Source organism: Hippocampus guttulatus, chromosome 20 (assembly GCF_054856545.1).
Source record: "Hippocampus guttulatus isolate MCC_2025c chromosome 20, RoL_Hgut_1.0, whole genome shotgun sequence".
NCBI classification, from domain to species: Eukaryota; Metazoa; Chordata; class Actinopteri; order Syngnathiformes; family Syngnathidae; genus Hippocampus; species Hippocampus guttulatus.
Genome location: NC_141280.1, coordinates 10,888,634 through 10,906,534, shown reverse-complemented (window position 1 = coordinate 10,906,534; position 17,901 = coordinate 10,888,634). Strand labels below are relative to the sequence as shown.

The window sequence follows — 17,901 nt, the reverse complement described above, 5'->3', positions numbered from 1 at the left end:
CCGGCCAACTATTCGTGTACAAGGAATTAAAAAGTACATTTTCAATGTGACATCTTCTGTCAGTAATAAACATTTTCAGATTTTCCCAGTAGTATATGAACGCAACATTACAATTGCAGTCAACCAAAAAAGTAACTTTGATGGAAGGAAAGAAATAATAAATGCTATCTCAAAGTGCATTTATTTTGTGAGTATCACACATGTAGTCCCTAGTAGCAAATGTTTTGTGTGTGTGTGCTGTGTAATTTTGCACATTGGTGGTTAGGCACGAATTCCACAGACCCAACTATTTGTTTTCAAGCAATGAAAAAGTCGCTTTTCAATATGACCCCCTTCAGTCAGTAAGACATTTTTCTGATTTTCCCAGTTGGCACTTGAACGCGACATTATCTCACTTCAGAGGAAATGACACTCCCCAGTTCTCATCAGGTGCAGGTGATTACCACCATCCACTTTGGACTCTGCTCACCATGTCGTAGTGCTGCCCTCCGATACATTTTTAGTTCCTTCGATAATACTTACGTGATATGTAGAGGATCATGAGAGAGACGCCGACTGTAAGATGTACTCAAAATGAATTGCTGTGATTGACTGAGCATGGATATCAGAACGAAGTTTTCAGTGTGTTGGGAGGGTTGTCGCACTTGTTGTAAAAAATCAAATTCTAGTGGAATTAAGAACGATGCACCCAAAAAAGAACCAGTTGTCGTCATTGAAAACCCAACCGCTATTCGAACAATTCAGCCGTATTTGAAAAGCCAAGAAGAGAATAATATCGAGAATCGTTTTATCGCACTTTATGACTACTCTGCTCGCACGAATGAGGATTTGAGCTTCAACGCAGGTGACATTTTGGAAGTTCTTGATAAAAAAGCCAAGGACTGGTGGTTTGCAAAAGCGCTCACTGGAATTTCGACATCCAAAAAAGGCTATATCCCCGCAAATTATGTGGCGCCAGTGGAGAGTCTCGACGCAGAACCGTGAGTAATGGTCATGCCTTCCTAGCTGTCATGCTCTCAATTTCCTGAATTTGAAAAATAGTTAGGTTTTTGTTTTATACACAATGTTTAGTGTTGATGTATTATAACTGTATAAATGTAGTATCGCCGTATCCTCTGTTTGTTCACGTATTTACAAATCCAAAATGTAGTCTTAAAACAAACTTATAATATTGAGCTTTCTATTAAGAAGTGTTGTCGGACTAGTTAATCATTGTTAGAAGTTAATAATTTAATTTTCACACCGGGGCGTACACATGTATGACATAGATTTCAGACGTAGGGTGTCCCTTGGCATATTATTTTGAGGGATTGATGTTTGGAAGGACTGAGTGATACTTAATTCAATTGACATTTTATCCCCAGCACTGTTTATAACGTCAATTGAAAAGGTAGAGATGCAAACAGAGGCAAAAACAACATAAGTTACTGGAAGATGTCCTCTGTTTTGCTTGATGAAAGCGTATACAGGTTTATCCTGTTTGAAAATAGTTTTGGTCTTGAATGAATATGACGTCATGTTTCTTCGCCTCTATTCAAACATTGTAAGCCTGCAAGTAAAAATAAGATTTGTTTTATTTTTTAGTTTAACACATAACGTACAGCATGTCTTTAAAACATTTTATATCGCACTACACCAGACAATATTAGTTACTGTATACTAACTATATAAACTAAAATCAGATGCTCTCTCGTTTTTACTTGACCGTGGTTAGTTCAAAAGTACTGTAAGAGTGAATGAACTCATAAATTAGCTCAGTTACACGTTTAGATTTAGATTCCAACCTCTTCATCCTGTCCAAGTGTCTGGGCAAAACCCAAATACAATATGGATTTTTTTTCCCCCCCGCATATGTTCACTGTGAAATATTGGAGTGTGAGGCATGTTTGTAGGACCAGTAATTTGGGGCCCGGTGAAAAATATTCTGTATCACTCTGGGTCCCACCACTTTAATACAATAAATCTCAAACATTTTTTCCATGGCCGCTGTCAAGGGCAATCGGTTTTATCACTCTTCCGGTCACCCTGCAGAAAACTACAGTAGATTCATGAATACAATTATGAACCTATTTAATCAACCAGTGGTACACAGCACAGTATTTCGTTAATATATAATCCTAATGATTTTGGCTCTAGATGAACAAAATGGGGTTGAGTTGCGTCTCCATATTACAGACAAAAAGCACCATCTGTCAAAGCCAAACCTAGAAAGTCAAGTCAGAAGGCTGTTGAGCGTGCAAATGCATGCATAGATGAGCAGTAAATGTAGTTTGTTTTTCCATTTTGAAGTTTTCCTCTCTCTTGTACATAAATTGAGCAAGTTGTTTTGTTGTGAGCAAGAAAAATAAGAAGTGGTTTGAAATAATTCTCATCGAAAAGTGTTTGAAGAGACTGCACATTGACGATTGTCAGGGAAATTAAAAAAAACAAACAAAAACAAATGGGAGGTTAGTCTGACTATCTCAACTGAATTGAACCTTTACATGTAATATGTATTCAGCCAATTTATGGATCCATGTTTTTGGGGGAGCTCATCTACATTGCCTGACATGTCTGATTAAGTTTCTGTGTTCACTTTAATGTGTAGCTGGTATTTTCCGGACACAAAAAGGCTGGATGCAGAGAAGATGCTGTTAACAGGAATGAACCAACAAGGATCCTTCCTAATCAGGAACTGTGAAAGCCAGAAAGGAGAGCTCTCCCTCTCAGGTAAGAAACAAGTGATTACAATTGGTTTCAACCTATTTCTCATTTATCCACAATTTCAACTGCTGTAAAGTAGAGGGGGTCGAACGATTTGATGGGCCAAAATTACCCCAAAATAATCACGATTACCCATTATTGTGTTACCCATTAAATTCCGAAATATTGGTACTTTCCCATGACACGGTAAATGCTCCTCAGTGTTGGACTTACTCAGAATGATATCCTTGCGCCGTTTTTCCTGTATATGGAACTCGGACTCCATTCAATTGAATAATCTGAGATGACATTCTCACATGACTGGATGCAAACACCAGCAACATTTTCACAACAATGGCGGATTACCGTGTTATGTTGGTACCGCAGAGGCTCTTGAGCATGATAATGCTTTTATGGCAAAAATCTTCTGCTTCTCACCGTCAGCAACAAGTGGAGATGGAGAAGATTAAATAGCACATGTTCTTGAATCCACCGTGCGTAACAACCGGAAGGGCAATTATAAGAAAAATGTTGGTAAGTTTTAGCATGACTGTAGGCATAACATTTTTGACGCGCAACCTTTTAAAAACAAATTAGGAAAAGAGTGGCTCGGAGGTTCCCATTTTAAGGGCCAAAATATTCCGAAATTTAAATGTTTATCACACTCTTCCCATGTATACACACACACATACACTAATATATATATATATATATATATATATATACAGTAAACATTCTCTAGTACGGACTCATGTTTGCGCTGTCCAATCTGTCCTTAAAACAGAAATTCCTTATTTAGGAAATGAGCATGGTATATGTCCTTTATGAACCTGCAAGTATGTTGAAAAAATGCATGCGTAACAACACAAGCAATAAAATGCAAAAATATACTGTCCAAAAACTGTATATATAACAAAAACAGCAGTACAGTATACAGTACAGGTGTAGAGTATAAAAAAAAACACAACACAGTACATACAGTATTTTAATGTTGATTTTTTTTCCGTCTTGAGAAAAAATGAGTCTATTTTGGGTGGTTTTGTTTTGTTGGGTTCTTCTTTGTTTTCAATGCCATGATCTACAGGACGTACTGTAAGTGAATAAAGTTAAAATCTTTCGCAATTACCGTAAAACACACGCCAACAAAAGGTCACACGTCGTTGATTCAAATCCGATGATAGAAAACTGAAGTGAACACGTTCCTTCCATCATGTCTCCAGTTGTGTCGAGTGGGCGTTGCTTTTTAAGCTAGTGCCACGATCTACAGGACGTAAGTACAGTAAATAAAGTTAAAATCGTTAGCAATTACAGTAAAACGCACGCCAATAAAAAGTCACTTACACGTCGTCGTTTTGAATCCGATGTTAGGAAACGGCGAAGTGAACATGTGTCTTCCGTTGCATCAGGTGGGCGCTGCGTGTATTTAAGCTCCCGCGGCCTTCAGTCTCCATCCGGGTTAGGGATAGTGGAATTTCCGCTTGCGTACGTTCTGGTAAAATGTAATATCGTAGTCAAAAAGTTAATGCATAGGTTTTTATTCCGGGTGAAGGAAATTCCTTTTCATAGAATTCCGGGGATGGGAATATTTACTGTATATATATATATATATATATACACACACACACACACACAGTATTTTCTGATCCGCTTATCCTCACAAGGGTTGTGGGGCGTGCCGGAGCCTATCCCAGCTGTCTTTGGGTAGTAGGCAAGGTACACCCTGAACTGGTTGCCAGCCAATCGCAGGGCACACATAGACGAACAACCATGTGCTAACACTCACACCCAGGGATGATTTGGAGCAGGGGTGCCCATTACGTCGATCCTGATCTACCGTAGATCTAAGACAGGTCCCAAGTAGATCCGAGGAGTGTCGAGGAGGAAAAAAAAAAAAACCAACCATTTGTGTGTCTTTGTACATGTTAGTAATATATTTTTTGTGTTAATGTAGGCTGTACCCTAATCATCCTATCAGTCTCATTTTCACCCAAAAAAATAATAAAAATAAAAAATAAAGCAGGTAAATCTTGAATTTACGGTGGCGCGTGATTACATCACCGGAAGTTGTTCGCGCTCAGCAGTCTGCAATTGCAGCGTGTGATCAGAGCTGTTGCGCTCCATATTTTATCGTCATTATTCTCATTCAGAGTTTGCTTCGTGTACAATTCACCGAGGGCATGGGCAAAGAATAGGAATCGAGGAGGGCCCAGGGAAGCACTTTCAAACGGTACGTGTGAGCTACGATAGTTAACAGGCTGCAAAAGTGCATTGCATGCCTCAGTCTCAGGCTGTTTCTCATCATGGGGTGTGTGCGTGTGCGTGTGTGTGTTTGCGTGCGTGCGTGCGTGTGCGCGCGCGCGCCGGTAAGGGTATATCCCGGGAGGTTAGTTGATCGAAAAGTAGATCTTCGGTCCAAAAGGTTTGGGCACCCCTGATTTAGAGTGTTCCATGAACCTGCCAAGTGTGTTTTTGGAATGTGGGAGGAAACCGGAGTACCCGAAGAAAACCCGCGCAGGCACAGGGAGAACATGCAAACTCCACATAGGAAGGCTGGAACGAGAATTGAACACTGCACCTCTGCACTGTGAGGCTGACAGGCTATCCGGGCCGCCCTCATCAGCGAGCTGCACAAGGTTCTGATCACAATCCTGATCATTTGAATTAGATGTGTTGCAGCAAGGAGAGGTAGAAAACAACCATGAAAGTGGCCCTTGAGGACCAGAGTCTGAACCACCTGCTGTAGACATTTGGGTTTCAGATCAAAAGATAAATATGAGAGAAAATTTCAGAATTCCAGTTTTTATTTCATGGCATTTAAATCTGGTTGTGTAAAAGTTTCAGAGATGCAAAATGTTTTGTTTAGCAGGAATCAAAAGTACACATCTCTCAAATATTAGGGGTGGCATGGCTCGTTTAACTACCCAAGGGTGGTGGTTCAATCCACGGCCATTGCAACATGTCGAAGTGTCCTTGAGAGGGATACTGAACCCAGAGTTGCTCTTGGTGCTGTGTCACCAGTACGTGAATGAGGTAACAAGTCCACTCAACTCAACTGTATTGATAGAGCACTTTAAAACAACCATCACTGTATGCAAAATGCTCTACATGGATGTCAGAGATTTTCTCGGACAAAGTTAAAGAAATGACTCGGCACACAGGAAAATTCTCTTCAATATCGGCGGAAGCGGATCTCTGAGAGCGAACGACGGTTAGTTGCTCCGCGATCACACTCGAGCTCCCTTCCCACCAATTCAGACTTTTATTGTAACATACAAGGAAAATACTGCCCCCGATATTTGCATACCGCACCCCGGTCCGGCCCCTCGGTAGTGATTGGTTACCTGTTTTTAAACATTGAACCACCAGTACGTTGGCGCCTTTTCTGTCTGGTCTACATCGAATTAACATGTTGCAGACTTTGCGGATGGCCAATGTCGCCTGGGCGCGACGGGTGTTCTGAACTCGTCTCTTGTTGTTCAACCGCTGTTCCCGAATTATTCATTCCCCTTTTGTGACCGAGTTTCGCCCTCTCCCCTGTGATCGCCCACCTGTATTGACGTGCTAATTGTGGACTTCAACAGCCCCCCGGCTTTGTGCACAGGAATTTGGGGGTGCTGGATATGCACCCAAACGTTTAGATGTGCCCAGATTAAATGAAACTTTAAACATGATACAATTTTGCTCATAGATTCCTCTAACAATGGAGCAAAAATAATTCGGCCAATAACGCAGAAACCACAAAAACGGTAAAATTAAAAATCAAGTCTCATGCCGACTCAAAAGCCAAAGAATAAAAATGAGATTTAAGACAAGTTTGAAAGATGGGCAGCTTGCCGAACATTCAGTGTGGGAGGTCATTCGAAAGAGAGCGACCAGCAACAAAAATGGCTCGATCCCTTCTGAGCCTCAGCTTAACTCTCGGTATCTCTAATAATGTCTGGTCCGCAGACCTGAGGCACTGGGAAGGTGTGTAGGGGCGGAGGAGCTCAGAGAGGTGAGGTGGAGCGAGGCCAAGATTTGAAGACCAATAATAGGATCTTAAAAATTATCTAAAATATATTGGGAGCCAGTGAAGGGATGCCAGAGTAAGGTGCTCCCTTTCACGAGTACCAGTCAAGAGGCGAGCAGCAGTAGCAGCAGCGAGAGGTAAGATCGGGCCGCCCAAGCCCGAGGTTGGGTCGGGCCCTAAAATGTCAATCATTGCTTCGGGTTCGGGTCAGGTTGGGCTTCTCTCTCGCTGACTTTTTTTCAAATAAATATATGTTTTAAAAAATGTATACTAAAACGATGTGCGGATACGAAACTAAGGAATACTTGTTTTAAAACAATTTGGATAAAACAGAGAAGGCGCTGTAATGTAATTGCTATTTAACTACCAAACAGGAGCGCAGCCGCAGACGGCCAGACGCTGAGCATGCACTGCGCACGTGTCACACCAAATTACAGATAACGAAAATTGAAACTTTTATGTTAAATTTCGTTTAAACAAGACTATAGAAATAATGTCATATCTACCTATTTATTTGATTTGAATTATTCTATTTAAAGCCTAGTGGGCTGCAGGATTTCTCTGCATAATTAAGCAAATGCGCATCAAGATCTCTTTGTCTGGTCTTTTATTCTGTGTTTCAGCATTATTTCGTTGTGCAAATGCATTTATCATGTTCATAAAAATATGTAGATTATTTTAATCTTAAGAAATCTTGCGGTTTCTTTCTGCCAAAAATACTCACAAATAAAATGTGAAATTTCGGGTTTGCTTCGGGCTCTGGCCTGCAAATCAAGTTCATTGGTCGGGCTCGGGTCGGGCTTTAATACCCTCGGGCCCGGTCGGGTCGGGCTAGATTTTTTAGGACAGATCTTACCTCTAGCAGCAGCATTCTGGAGCAACTGGAGACGCTTAATGGAGGTTTGGCTGACTGTGTGAGGCGCTTTCAGTACCTGAGTTACAAAAGCGCTATACAAGTGACATCCCTCTTCCCATTCATTGAATATTAATTTTAGATTTATTGAAAGATGAATATTAATTGAGCATTCACTGAAAGTTGAATATTGAGTATTTTTTGCAAATGTGAGGGAATGGACACTTATTGCTGTTAAACAACAAAAATTACATCACCTAAACTTTTGTGTTTTAAAGAACATGTGAGGGATTATATTTCATCAGAAATTTAGTTGAGGTCGCTTGATCCACAAGGTCAAATTAAAGGTCAAGAGGTAAAGTTACTCAAATCTGCACCAGTCTTCTATGTGATTTCAGATTCAGATTCCTTGTTCAATTGCCTTTCCAGCAATACCTGTTTTCGTGAAGATTAAAACAGTACTTGCTGAGATGTAAGGATTCAAAGGATGGTGGCCACAACCCTTTTTGCCAAACTTGTTGAAATTCGGCGGAGCATAGCTCTCAAACTCCTGCTCTGATTGACCTATAATTTCAGATTTTGTATTCTATGGTCACCATCAATGTGTACAGCAAGTTTAATGAAAATCGAAATCTGCTTGGTAGAACCCACTGGGTGATTTGGCCCAGTTTTGGGTCACTATCTTGTTGAGGCCTCTCCTGATTAGGTGATTTTTTTTCGGTAAATTGCCAGACAAAACTGTTTTAAAAACCTTAGAATTCATTCTGCTGCAGAGTGAGACATATCAATATTTGTGTAATATGTCCATTATTGGTAAAAGAAGACTCAAATCTTAAACACATTAATTCAAATGTACAGGAGAGGCCTGAGAAATGACCCATGAGGCACACCATATTTTTATTTCGCTTCCAGAGATGTCTGACCATTTATCCAGACAGAATATATTGTCCTCTGTTTCTGAGGTTATCGAATTACTAAACCTCATGAACACAGCAATGTGTTGGCTTTGTGTTGCAGTTTAGACATAAGACTATCTCGGTCCACTGTGTTGAATGCTTTTGAGAGATTGAGGAAAATACAATGGCAAACATTTTGTATTTAGTGGTATTGAAATTCTATGAAATTCCATACTTTTCTAATTTACTGTAGGGAAGCAAGGCAAAATGAAAATATGTTCTGTTATTAAAACACTGTGTTCTCATTCTTTAAAGACAGGGCCTTAGCCACTTTAATGTCATTAGGAACTACCCTGGTTTTAAGACCGCAAAGACAGGTTAGAGGTTTGGTAAGGCAGCAAATTACTTCCCTAAGTAGCTTGGCTTTGATTTCATTGTGACCCGTGGCGGAGTCAAGTCTTACAATTAAGTCAATTAGTTCACTAATTGAGGAAGGTTGAAAATTTTGGGGAGTGGGGAGAACCGACAGTGTTCTCTTCAGGACCAATATTTGTTATTTTCTTGGCAAGGATGCTACCAACATTTACAAAAAATTATATTAAATTCATCCACTGTGTTTAGTTGGACCCAGCGGAAGACTTAATGCAGTTAATATATTTTGTCTTTCAGTGTTGGACAACGGGAGGGTGAAGCATTATAAACTAAGAAAAACAGAGCTGGGTCTCTACTACGTCTCGAGGACCAGAGTATTTGAAACACTGAAAAAGTTGGTGCTTCACTACTCGACACAACCAGATGGGCTCTGTGTGCGTCTGGGCGAACCGTGCAAAAAGGTATGCATTTTGGGGAGTACATTTGGACAAGTTTTATTTAAAAAAAAATCTATTTGCACTTTTCTCATCGAATTGTGGTGAATGTCTTACTCGGAATGAGAACTGCTCATATTGTACACTGCATAACAAAGCGGAAATGACCGTTTCTCTTTGCTTTAGATTGAGGCTCCGCAGACGAACGGCCTCTCCTATAACACTGTGGACCAATGGGAGATTGACCGCAGTTCCATCAAACTCCTGCATAAGCTGGGAGCAGGTCAGTTTGGAGAAGTTTATGAGGGCCTATGGAATGACACCACATCCGTTGCAGTGAAGACCCTCAAACCTGGTAAGGGCTTTGATAAATGCTGTTCAAATTCTCTTTCCTTGTGGACAAGGGCAGGCAAGATTTTATGTAATCACTGAGAGGAAGCCATTTGGTACCTTGAGCAAACATTAGGTTTTTTTTTTTTGTTTTGTTTTTTTAAATGGAGCAATAGACAAAGCTTGAAATTCACACGCAGTTGCACGCCGAGCCGGTGACATGCTTAGTAGAACAGGTTTTTGCTATTATGAGCGTCAGCATGCGTCTATGTAAATTTTCTTCATTGTCAATGGCCACCTTATTCAAATACACCCATAGATCTCTCATTGCGGTTCAACACTTGTAACTGTGACAGCCACTTAAGAATCATCCAGACTCTCCTCTAAAATCAATCCTTAGTTAGACCTTGAGGTATAATGTGCATCATTGTACTCTGAATGACACCCAAGCTTCAACGTTTTCATAGGCTGCGTCACATTTTGTTGTAGCATTGTGATCATTTTACAAAATAAGTTCAGCCTTTTCACTTACAGGTTATTGTACACAAACAATAAAAGGAGAGATTTTATTGAGAGAAATTATGGAACAGTGATAATCAGTGGCAGGAGTCTTAAATTACTGAGTAATATGTAGTCCTGGAGATTTGACTGACGTTTTTAGAGTCCTCTGCTTTTTAGAGAGTTTGTTTGGTGGGTGTTGAAGATGAGCATAAATGTCAAACGATGATGGAAGTAAAGTCAACTCGACACCACTGGAGTCTAGAATTAAAACGGTCCTTTCTCATGAACACTTTGAAACAGTCATTCATGCCTTCGTCACATCCCGGTTGGATGACTGTAATGCACTTTACTTTGGAGTCAGCCAATCCTCCATTAAGCGTATCCAGTTGGTCACGAATGCTGCTGCTCGCCTCTTGACTCGTACTCGTAAGAGGGAGTACATAACTCCCAATCTGGCATCCCTTCACTGGTTCCCTGTACATTTTAGAGTTCTTTTTAAGATCTTATTTGTTTTCAAATCTTTCAAATGGCCCCGCCCCACTTTACCTCTCTGAGCGCCTCCATTCCTACGCCCCTGTCCGATGCCTCAGGTCTGCGGACCTGACACTATTAGAGGTACCGAGAACTAAACAGAGGCTCAGAGGGGATCGTGCCTTGACCTCCCACTGAACATTCGGCAAGCCCCCTCGCTGCCCATCTTTAAAACTAGTCTTAAAACTCATTTTTATTCTTTGTCTTTTGACTCAGCAAGAGACTTGTTTTTTAGTTGTACAGTACTGTTTTTGTGCTTTTTACGGTCTTTATTTTTTTGTTTTTTTAAACATTACATTGCTTATCAAATGTTCCTAATTTGGATTATTGAAAAAGAGTAATGTCAGTCAGATTCAGTCTTGATGCTTTTGTGATATTCTTCGTCAAGAGACTTTTAAATCGATAATTTTATCTCTATGAACATTGATGTTGGGCAATCAAAGTTGTCCAGGTTTCAATGAGTTACCAAAAATGGGATCATTGGAGTGAGACTTTGTATGTTGTTTCATTGCTAATTAATTATCACTGAATCCTGTTCTAATATCTGTGTGGCATCCAACTTTGTCTTTCTTTCTGCACTGGGGCATGTCATGCCGGCAGATGACTCTTCCCCAAAGTTGGAACCCGCACACCGATTGAACCACTTTTGTCCTCGTAGTACATATGCTATGTGATAAATAATCTTTTAATCTGGTCACTAACTGAAACATTTTACTTTAACCCTTGGCACCTATGATACTTCATATACCGAGAGTCTTTTGTTTGATATATTCAAGGTACCATGGGCGCAGAGGACTTTCTCAGAGAGGCTCAAATCATGAAGAGACTGAGGCATGCCAAACTAATCCAACTTTATGCTGTCTGCACCATGGAAGAGCCCATCTATATTATCACCGAGCTGATGAAGAACGGCAGCTTGCTTGAATACCTTCAAAGTACATGCTTTTTCTCTTATTCCATTTTGAATCCACTTTTTTCCATTTGTTTATTTTTATTTTATCATGTGAAATTATTGTTACGTTGAGGGATGTAGAGTAACTATCCGACCTATATGGGGGGGGGGGGGGGGGGGTGTCACATTCATTGGTCGGATAACAACAAAACTGGACTGATAACAAAGGTCACTTAAAAGACACAGACGTTGGCCTGGTGATTGGAACGTCAATGACCTCAGCCTCTGCTGCAAGACGTAGCATTAAACAGTGAGGGCTTTTTTGTTGTTGTTTTACAACTAAAATAGTAATAGTATTTTTTAATATTTGGAGACTCAGAACTGTTATTTGGGATTCCAATTGTATAGGGGCTAAACGAGTGTTCGGGTAATTGAGGTGACTGAAGCTAGCCGCAACAACACTTGATCATGTGCATCTGTGCAGGCCAACTTCGTAAAAGTCTCCCAAATACATGGACATCAACGTTATCACGTTGCTTTTGTCGGCATCTTCTTTTGAAGTTGGCTGTATGGTCCTGTAATCATTCAGTGAGGGTTGACGTGTCTCCAATATTGCTTTAGCGTCTGACAACTAGCAAAGAGTGCTGTCCGACTACTTTTCAAAGACTGAATCGACGCTTACCGTTGAGGCTGACAGAGTGACTAAGTTCAAGTGACGACTGAACCCTTGTTAATTAACCAGGCTTACTCAAATGTCTTGTTTTAGCAGGCAAAAGTGCTTCTGTGAGTCAGACGTCACACAGCTCAAAATCTCATATATGAATGTCTTGCGCTGATTTAAAAAAAAAAAAACATGTAATCTTATGGTGTTATGTCTGCGTTGCATGACTTGGGTTCAGCATTTTTTTTCCCACAACACTATAGGATATTGAAATTTGCATCAAAATTTTTTGTAAGCATTCAGGCTACATTTAACCAATACCTTAAAAAATGAAATAAACATTCTTTATTCATAATTCTATGGTTTTAAGTGTGTCGTGCATTATTTCCGTTTAATATTTTTCATTATATAATAATGCCCCAGGGTATGCAGATCCGGAAGTCACAATGGGAAACTATTAAACGGAAAAAATACATGTGGTGTCACACACTTTTCCCATCTGTGCACAAGCTTCCATCTTGCCTCAGGGTAAAAATCTTTGGACCGATGTCTCAGCCAGTCGCACACACTTTTGACTTCGTCACTTTGAACCTTGGTGCCTCTCGTGAACGCTTTAAGGGACCAAACAGGTGAAAGTCAGAAAGGGCATGGTCTGGGCTGGAAGGCTTGGGGGATGAGGGAGCAGTTCCCAGCCCAGCTCTTGATGGTCTGCACTGTTTGGTGGCCGCAAGGCCTCACACAGCATGACATGCTGTGTGAGGCCTTGCGGTGTCATGATGCAAGATGACTCCTCCTGACTGATGACCCCTGCGTTTGTTCTCTGTGTCTTCCTTGACCTGCCTCAGCAGTTCACAGTAGTTGGCACAAGGGCACAAGGGTTAAGAGTGTTGTGAGCGACTGGCTGAGAAATCAGTCCAAAGATTTTTACGCTGAGGAATATGGAAGCTTGTGCACTGATGGGGAAAAATGTTTGACAATGCTGGGAGACTACGTTGATTTTTTTTTTTTTTTTTTTTTTTGAAATGTAAGCTTCTATCTGTGATGTGTTATGTACACTAATCCTTGGTTCCTCCGATTTTTGTATTGGATTTACATTTTTTTTTAACTGATTGTTGACAATTGCTCACTCTGCATCATAACTCAGTTTTGCATAGTCCACATTTCCACAAAATGACTGACTTGTTTTGGTGGTCTAAATAATTTCAGAGGACAAGGGTGCCAAACTAAAGCTGTCGGACCAGATCGAGATGGCTGCTCAGGTGGCATCTGGTATGGCTTTTCTGGAGTTACAGAACTACATTCACAGAGATCTTGCTGCCAGGAATGTGCTGGTTGGGGAGAACAACATCTGCAAGGTGGCTGATTTTGGTCTCGCCAGGGTCTTTCAGGTATGTTGCATGCGCTGCATAAATCAAGAATTTTAGTCCGATGCATCATTTGGTGTCAAAAGTTGTAGCTGAGGTCTTTGCTTTGGGACTACAAGGGGGGAAAACAATCACGGGGCCCACCAATGGAATTATGGGAAATGTACTGTTTTTGATCTGTTACTCCAGTTTACATGTTTTTTAACTGTGAAAGAAATTGGAGTTCCCTAAAAAAAATGACATAAGCACAGAGAGAACATGCAAGAGCCACACCAATTTCTTCCATCCCGATGGAAAATCCAAACCTGCTCTTCACACAACATATGAATAAATCCTTTTTTTTTTTTAAATTGCATGTTCTCTTTAGTGATTCAGAAGTATTTTGGTTGTGTGATTTAATTGAGCAGAGGTACCGGGTTCGATTCCAGCTCCGGCCTCCCTGTGTGGAGTTTGCATGTTCTCCCCGGGCCTGCGTGGGTTTTCTCCGGGTACTCCGGTTTCCTCCCACATTCCAAAAACATGCATGTCAGGCTGATTGGACGCTCTAAATTGTCCCTAGGTGTGAGTGTGGGCGTGGATGGTTGTTCGTCTCTGTGTGCCCTGCGATTGGCTGGCAACTGATTCAGGGTGTCCCCCGCCTACTGCCCGGAGATGGCTGGGATAGGCTCCAGCACCCCCCGCGACCCTAGTGAGGATCAAGCGGTTCGGAAAATGGATGGATGGATGGATTTAATTGAGGTTTATTTGTGTTTTGTATCCAGAATGACGATGTCTATGAGGCAAGAGAAGGTACCAAATTTCCGGTGAAGTGGACTGCTCCCGAGGCCATCCACAACAACGTATTCACGATCAAATCTGATGTCTGGTCATTTGGTATTCTGTTGTACGAGATCATGACATTTGGCAAAATGCCTTACCCAGGTAAGACCAAAGATAAATCAATCACTCCCAAGCTACAGTATATTATACTTTTTTTGTTGTTGTTGTTTTGTTTTTTTTTGTGGTTCGCTCTGACAATTTCTCCTTGTTTTTGTCAAGACATGACAAACTACCAGGTTGTCCAACAAGTTCCTCAAGGCTACCGAATGACCCGTCCCCCAAAGTGTCCCAAAATCATGTATGACATCATGATGGACTGCTGGAATGAGAATGAACAGGACCGACCCACATTTGAGACCTTGCAGTGGAAGTTGGAGGAATTCTTTGATCTGAGCACTACCTCCTATGATGAAACCGCGCCCTATTAGCACACTGACTCGAGAACTCAATCATCCATTTAATAAATAAATAAATAAATCACTTGAATCCATACATGCATCGGGACGTGTTTTGAAATTCTCCTGTTAAATTTAGAACCTGATTGACTTTTGGATGTAATACTGTGACACCCAGAGAGGACGCTGTCGCTGTCATCCTCCTGGTTTTCTTTTTGCCAGCTGAGTGGGGTCATGGACTGCTTTGAGCAAAGAAGTGAATCCAATCTTCAAGGATCTTGATGAACCAGTTCTACTGGCACTTCACCTTGGCCACATTCTTTCCGCTTGCTGCCCGCCACGCATGACAATGAGTCAATCATACAACACCTTACCTCAGCTGATTGTCTGTGATCTTGAAGTCATGTACAGCAACTCCGTCGTTGGTCTGCGTACACTTTGATGATTTGAAAGCGTGTGTGTTGTTGTTGTCGTTGCCAAATTGCTGTAATTTTGAATTTAAGCATCCTTTTTATTGTCACTCTGTATGATACTTTATATGATTTGCAAATGTAATGAAGCGTATCGTTTTAACAAAGTAGCTTAGTGGTCTGCAAAGATGTGGTGATTTCATACGTTTTAACAAAAGCTTACTTAATGAATTAATTCTACATTATACTGTACGTATTTACATAAACTGACTATTTTATGTTGAATAAATCAAGTGAATCAAACACAATTCTGAAATTATTCACGTTACGTCACAACTACAGGTGTCTAAATATGGATTTTTCTCAACTGTATTTATAAAGCACTTTCAAACAGCCATCGCTGCATACAAAGTGCTGTGCATGGAGCAACTAACATATACAACAGTAAAGCAATAAATCATTAACAAAGATAGCACCAAACAGTAAAACTAAGATCAAATCTGAGTCATGCTGAGTCAAATGCCAAAGAATACAAGTGAGTTTTGAGGCCGGTTTTAAAGATGGGCAGCGAGGGGGCTTGCCGAATGTTCAGTGGGAGGTCATTCCAGAGAGACGGACCACCAACGGAAAATGCTGGATCCCCTCTGAGCCTCCGTTTAGTTTTTGCTACTTCTAATAATGTCTGGTCCGCAGACCTGAGGCTTTTGGTGTGTAGGGGTGGATGAGCTCAGAGAGGTAAGGTGGCGCGAGGTCATTTAAAGAGTTGAAAACAAATAAAAGGATCATGAAAAGAACTCTAAAATGTATAGGGAGCCAGTGAAGGGATGCCAGAGTAGGAGTTATATGCTCCCTCTTTCCAGTACCAGTCAAGAGGCGAGCAGCAGCAATCTGGACCAGCTGGAGACGCTTGATGGAGGATTGGCTGACTCCAAAGTAAAGTGCACTGCAGCAATCGAGCCGGGATGTGACAAAGGCGTGAATTACTGTCACAAGATGCTCATGAGAAAGGAGGTTTTACTTTCGCCAGCTGTCTAAGATGAAAGAAGCTGCATTTAACAGTGGCACCAATTTGCCGGTCAAGTTTAAATTCACTGTCCAGCTTAAGACCCAAGTTTGAGACTGTTGACTTAAGATAAGGAGACAGCCCAAGTCTACAGGATGGGATGTGCAAGGGCCACTGGGACCAAACAGTGTCACCTCTGTCTCCATTGAAATTCAAGAAATTTTGTGCCATTCAGGTTTTGATTTCTTCCAGGCAGGATAGGATAGAAAAGGATTTTCTTTTAAATCAATTTCGTATCTCCAAGAATCTTGTCAATTCTTCATACTTCTCCGGACCTAGCGCACATTCATTGCAGACTCAGGCAGTTGCCGTGTGCGCACAAGGATTTAAAACCAATTTTAATATCACACAGTGACAACTCAAGACAATACAAAATGCAGTTTTCAAATGACAATTAAATTTATTAAGGCACAAAAAAAACTTTCTGACCTCTGTGTAATTGCCCCCTGAACCTAATAATGGGTTGTGACAACCTTGGCAGCAATAACTGAAATCAAGCATTTGCGATAATTGGTGATGAGTCTTTCACATCGCTGTGGAGGAATTTTGGCCCACTCTTCTTCGCAGAATTGGTTCTAACCCCGCCATCTTAAAAGGTTTTCGAGCAAGAACTGCCCATTTAAGGTCACAACACAGCATCTCAGTTGGATTCAAATCCAGACTTTGACTTGGTCACTCCAAAGCCTTAATTTTGTTTTGTTTTGTTTTGTTTTTTGCCATTCAGAGATGCGCTTGCTTGTGTGTTTTGGATCTTTGACCTGCTGTGTGATCCAAGAGCGCTTGAGTTTGAGGGCACAAACACATCTTCGGAGGTTCTCCTTCAGGATTTTCTGGTAGACAGCAGAATACATTGTCCCATCAATCACAACAAGTTGTCCTGGTCCTGAGGTAGCAAAGCAGCCACAGACCATCAGACTGCCACCACCATGCTTCACTGTTGGCATGATATTCTTTTTATCACATGCGTGCGATTTCTACCTCAGACGTAATGGGCCGCACATCTTCCAAAAAGTTCAGTTTTTGATTCATCAGTCCACAGAATGTATTTCCAAAGCTCTTGAGGATCATCAAAATGTCCATCCATCCATTTTCCGAACCGCTTGATCCTCACTAGGGTCGCGGGGGGTGCTGGAACCTATCCCAGCCGTCTTCGGGCAGTAGGCGGGGGACACCCTGAATCAGTTGCCAGCCAATCGCAGGGCACACAGAGACGAACAACCATCCACGCCCACACTCACGCCTAGGGACAATTTAGAGCTTCCAATCAACCTGCCACGCATGTTTTTGGAATGTGGGAGGAAACCGGAGCACCCGGAGAAAACCCACGCAGGCCCGGGGAGAACATGCAAACTCCACACAGGGAGGCCGGAGCTGGAATCGAACCCGGTACCTCTGCACTGTGAAGCCGACGTGCTAACCACTGGACTACCGGGCCGCCCCTCATCAAAATGTATTTTAGCAAATGTGAGATATGCCTTTGTGTTCTTTTTGGACAGCAATGGTTTTCACCTGGGAGCTCTCCGTTGGGCCATTTTTGGCCCGTGCCTTTCTCATGGAAGAGTCGTGAACACCCAAACTGAGGCCAACGAGGTCTGGAATTATTTGGGTGTTTCTCTAGGTCAGGGGTCAGGAACCTTTTTGACTAAGAGAGCCACGAAAGCAAAATATTTGGAAATGTATTTCAGTGAC

General features: G+C 41.4%; 1 protein-coding gene across 1 annotated transcript; it reads left to right on the top strand.

Moving 5' to 3' along the window:
• Positions 1-426: 426 nt before the first annotated feature.
• frk (fyn-related Src family tyrosine kinase) lies at positions 427-15,457 on the top strand. The gene is made up of 8 exons (XM_086100056.1): positions 427-980; positions 2,588-2,709; positions 9,110-9,273; positions 9,433-9,601; positions 11,385-11,543; positions 13,368-13,549; positions 14,287-14,446; positions 14,564-15,457. The coding sequence occupies exons 1-8, from the start codon at positions 598-600 to the stop codon at positions 14,770-14,772; spliced, it is 1,548 nt and encodes a 515-aa protein (XP_085956182.1). The 5' UTR covers positions 427-597; the 3' UTR covers positions 14,773-15,457.
• Positions 15,458-17,901: the final 2,444 nt, after the last annotated feature.

Bases quoted from the DNA above. Each gene is read 5' to 3' on its own strand.
- frk (XM_086100056.1), top strand. From the start codon at position 598: ATGGATATCAGAACGAAGTTTTCAGTGTGTTGGGAGGGTTGTCGCACT. The intron at 9,274-9,432 runs GTATGCATTTTG...TCTTTGCTTTAG, and splicing joins TGGGCGAACCGTGCAAAAAG to ATTGAGGCTCCGCAGACGAA. The intron at 14,447-14,563 runs GTAAGACCAAAG...GTTTTTGTCAAG, and splicing joins TGGCAAAATGCCTTACCCAG to ACATGACAAACTACCAGGTT.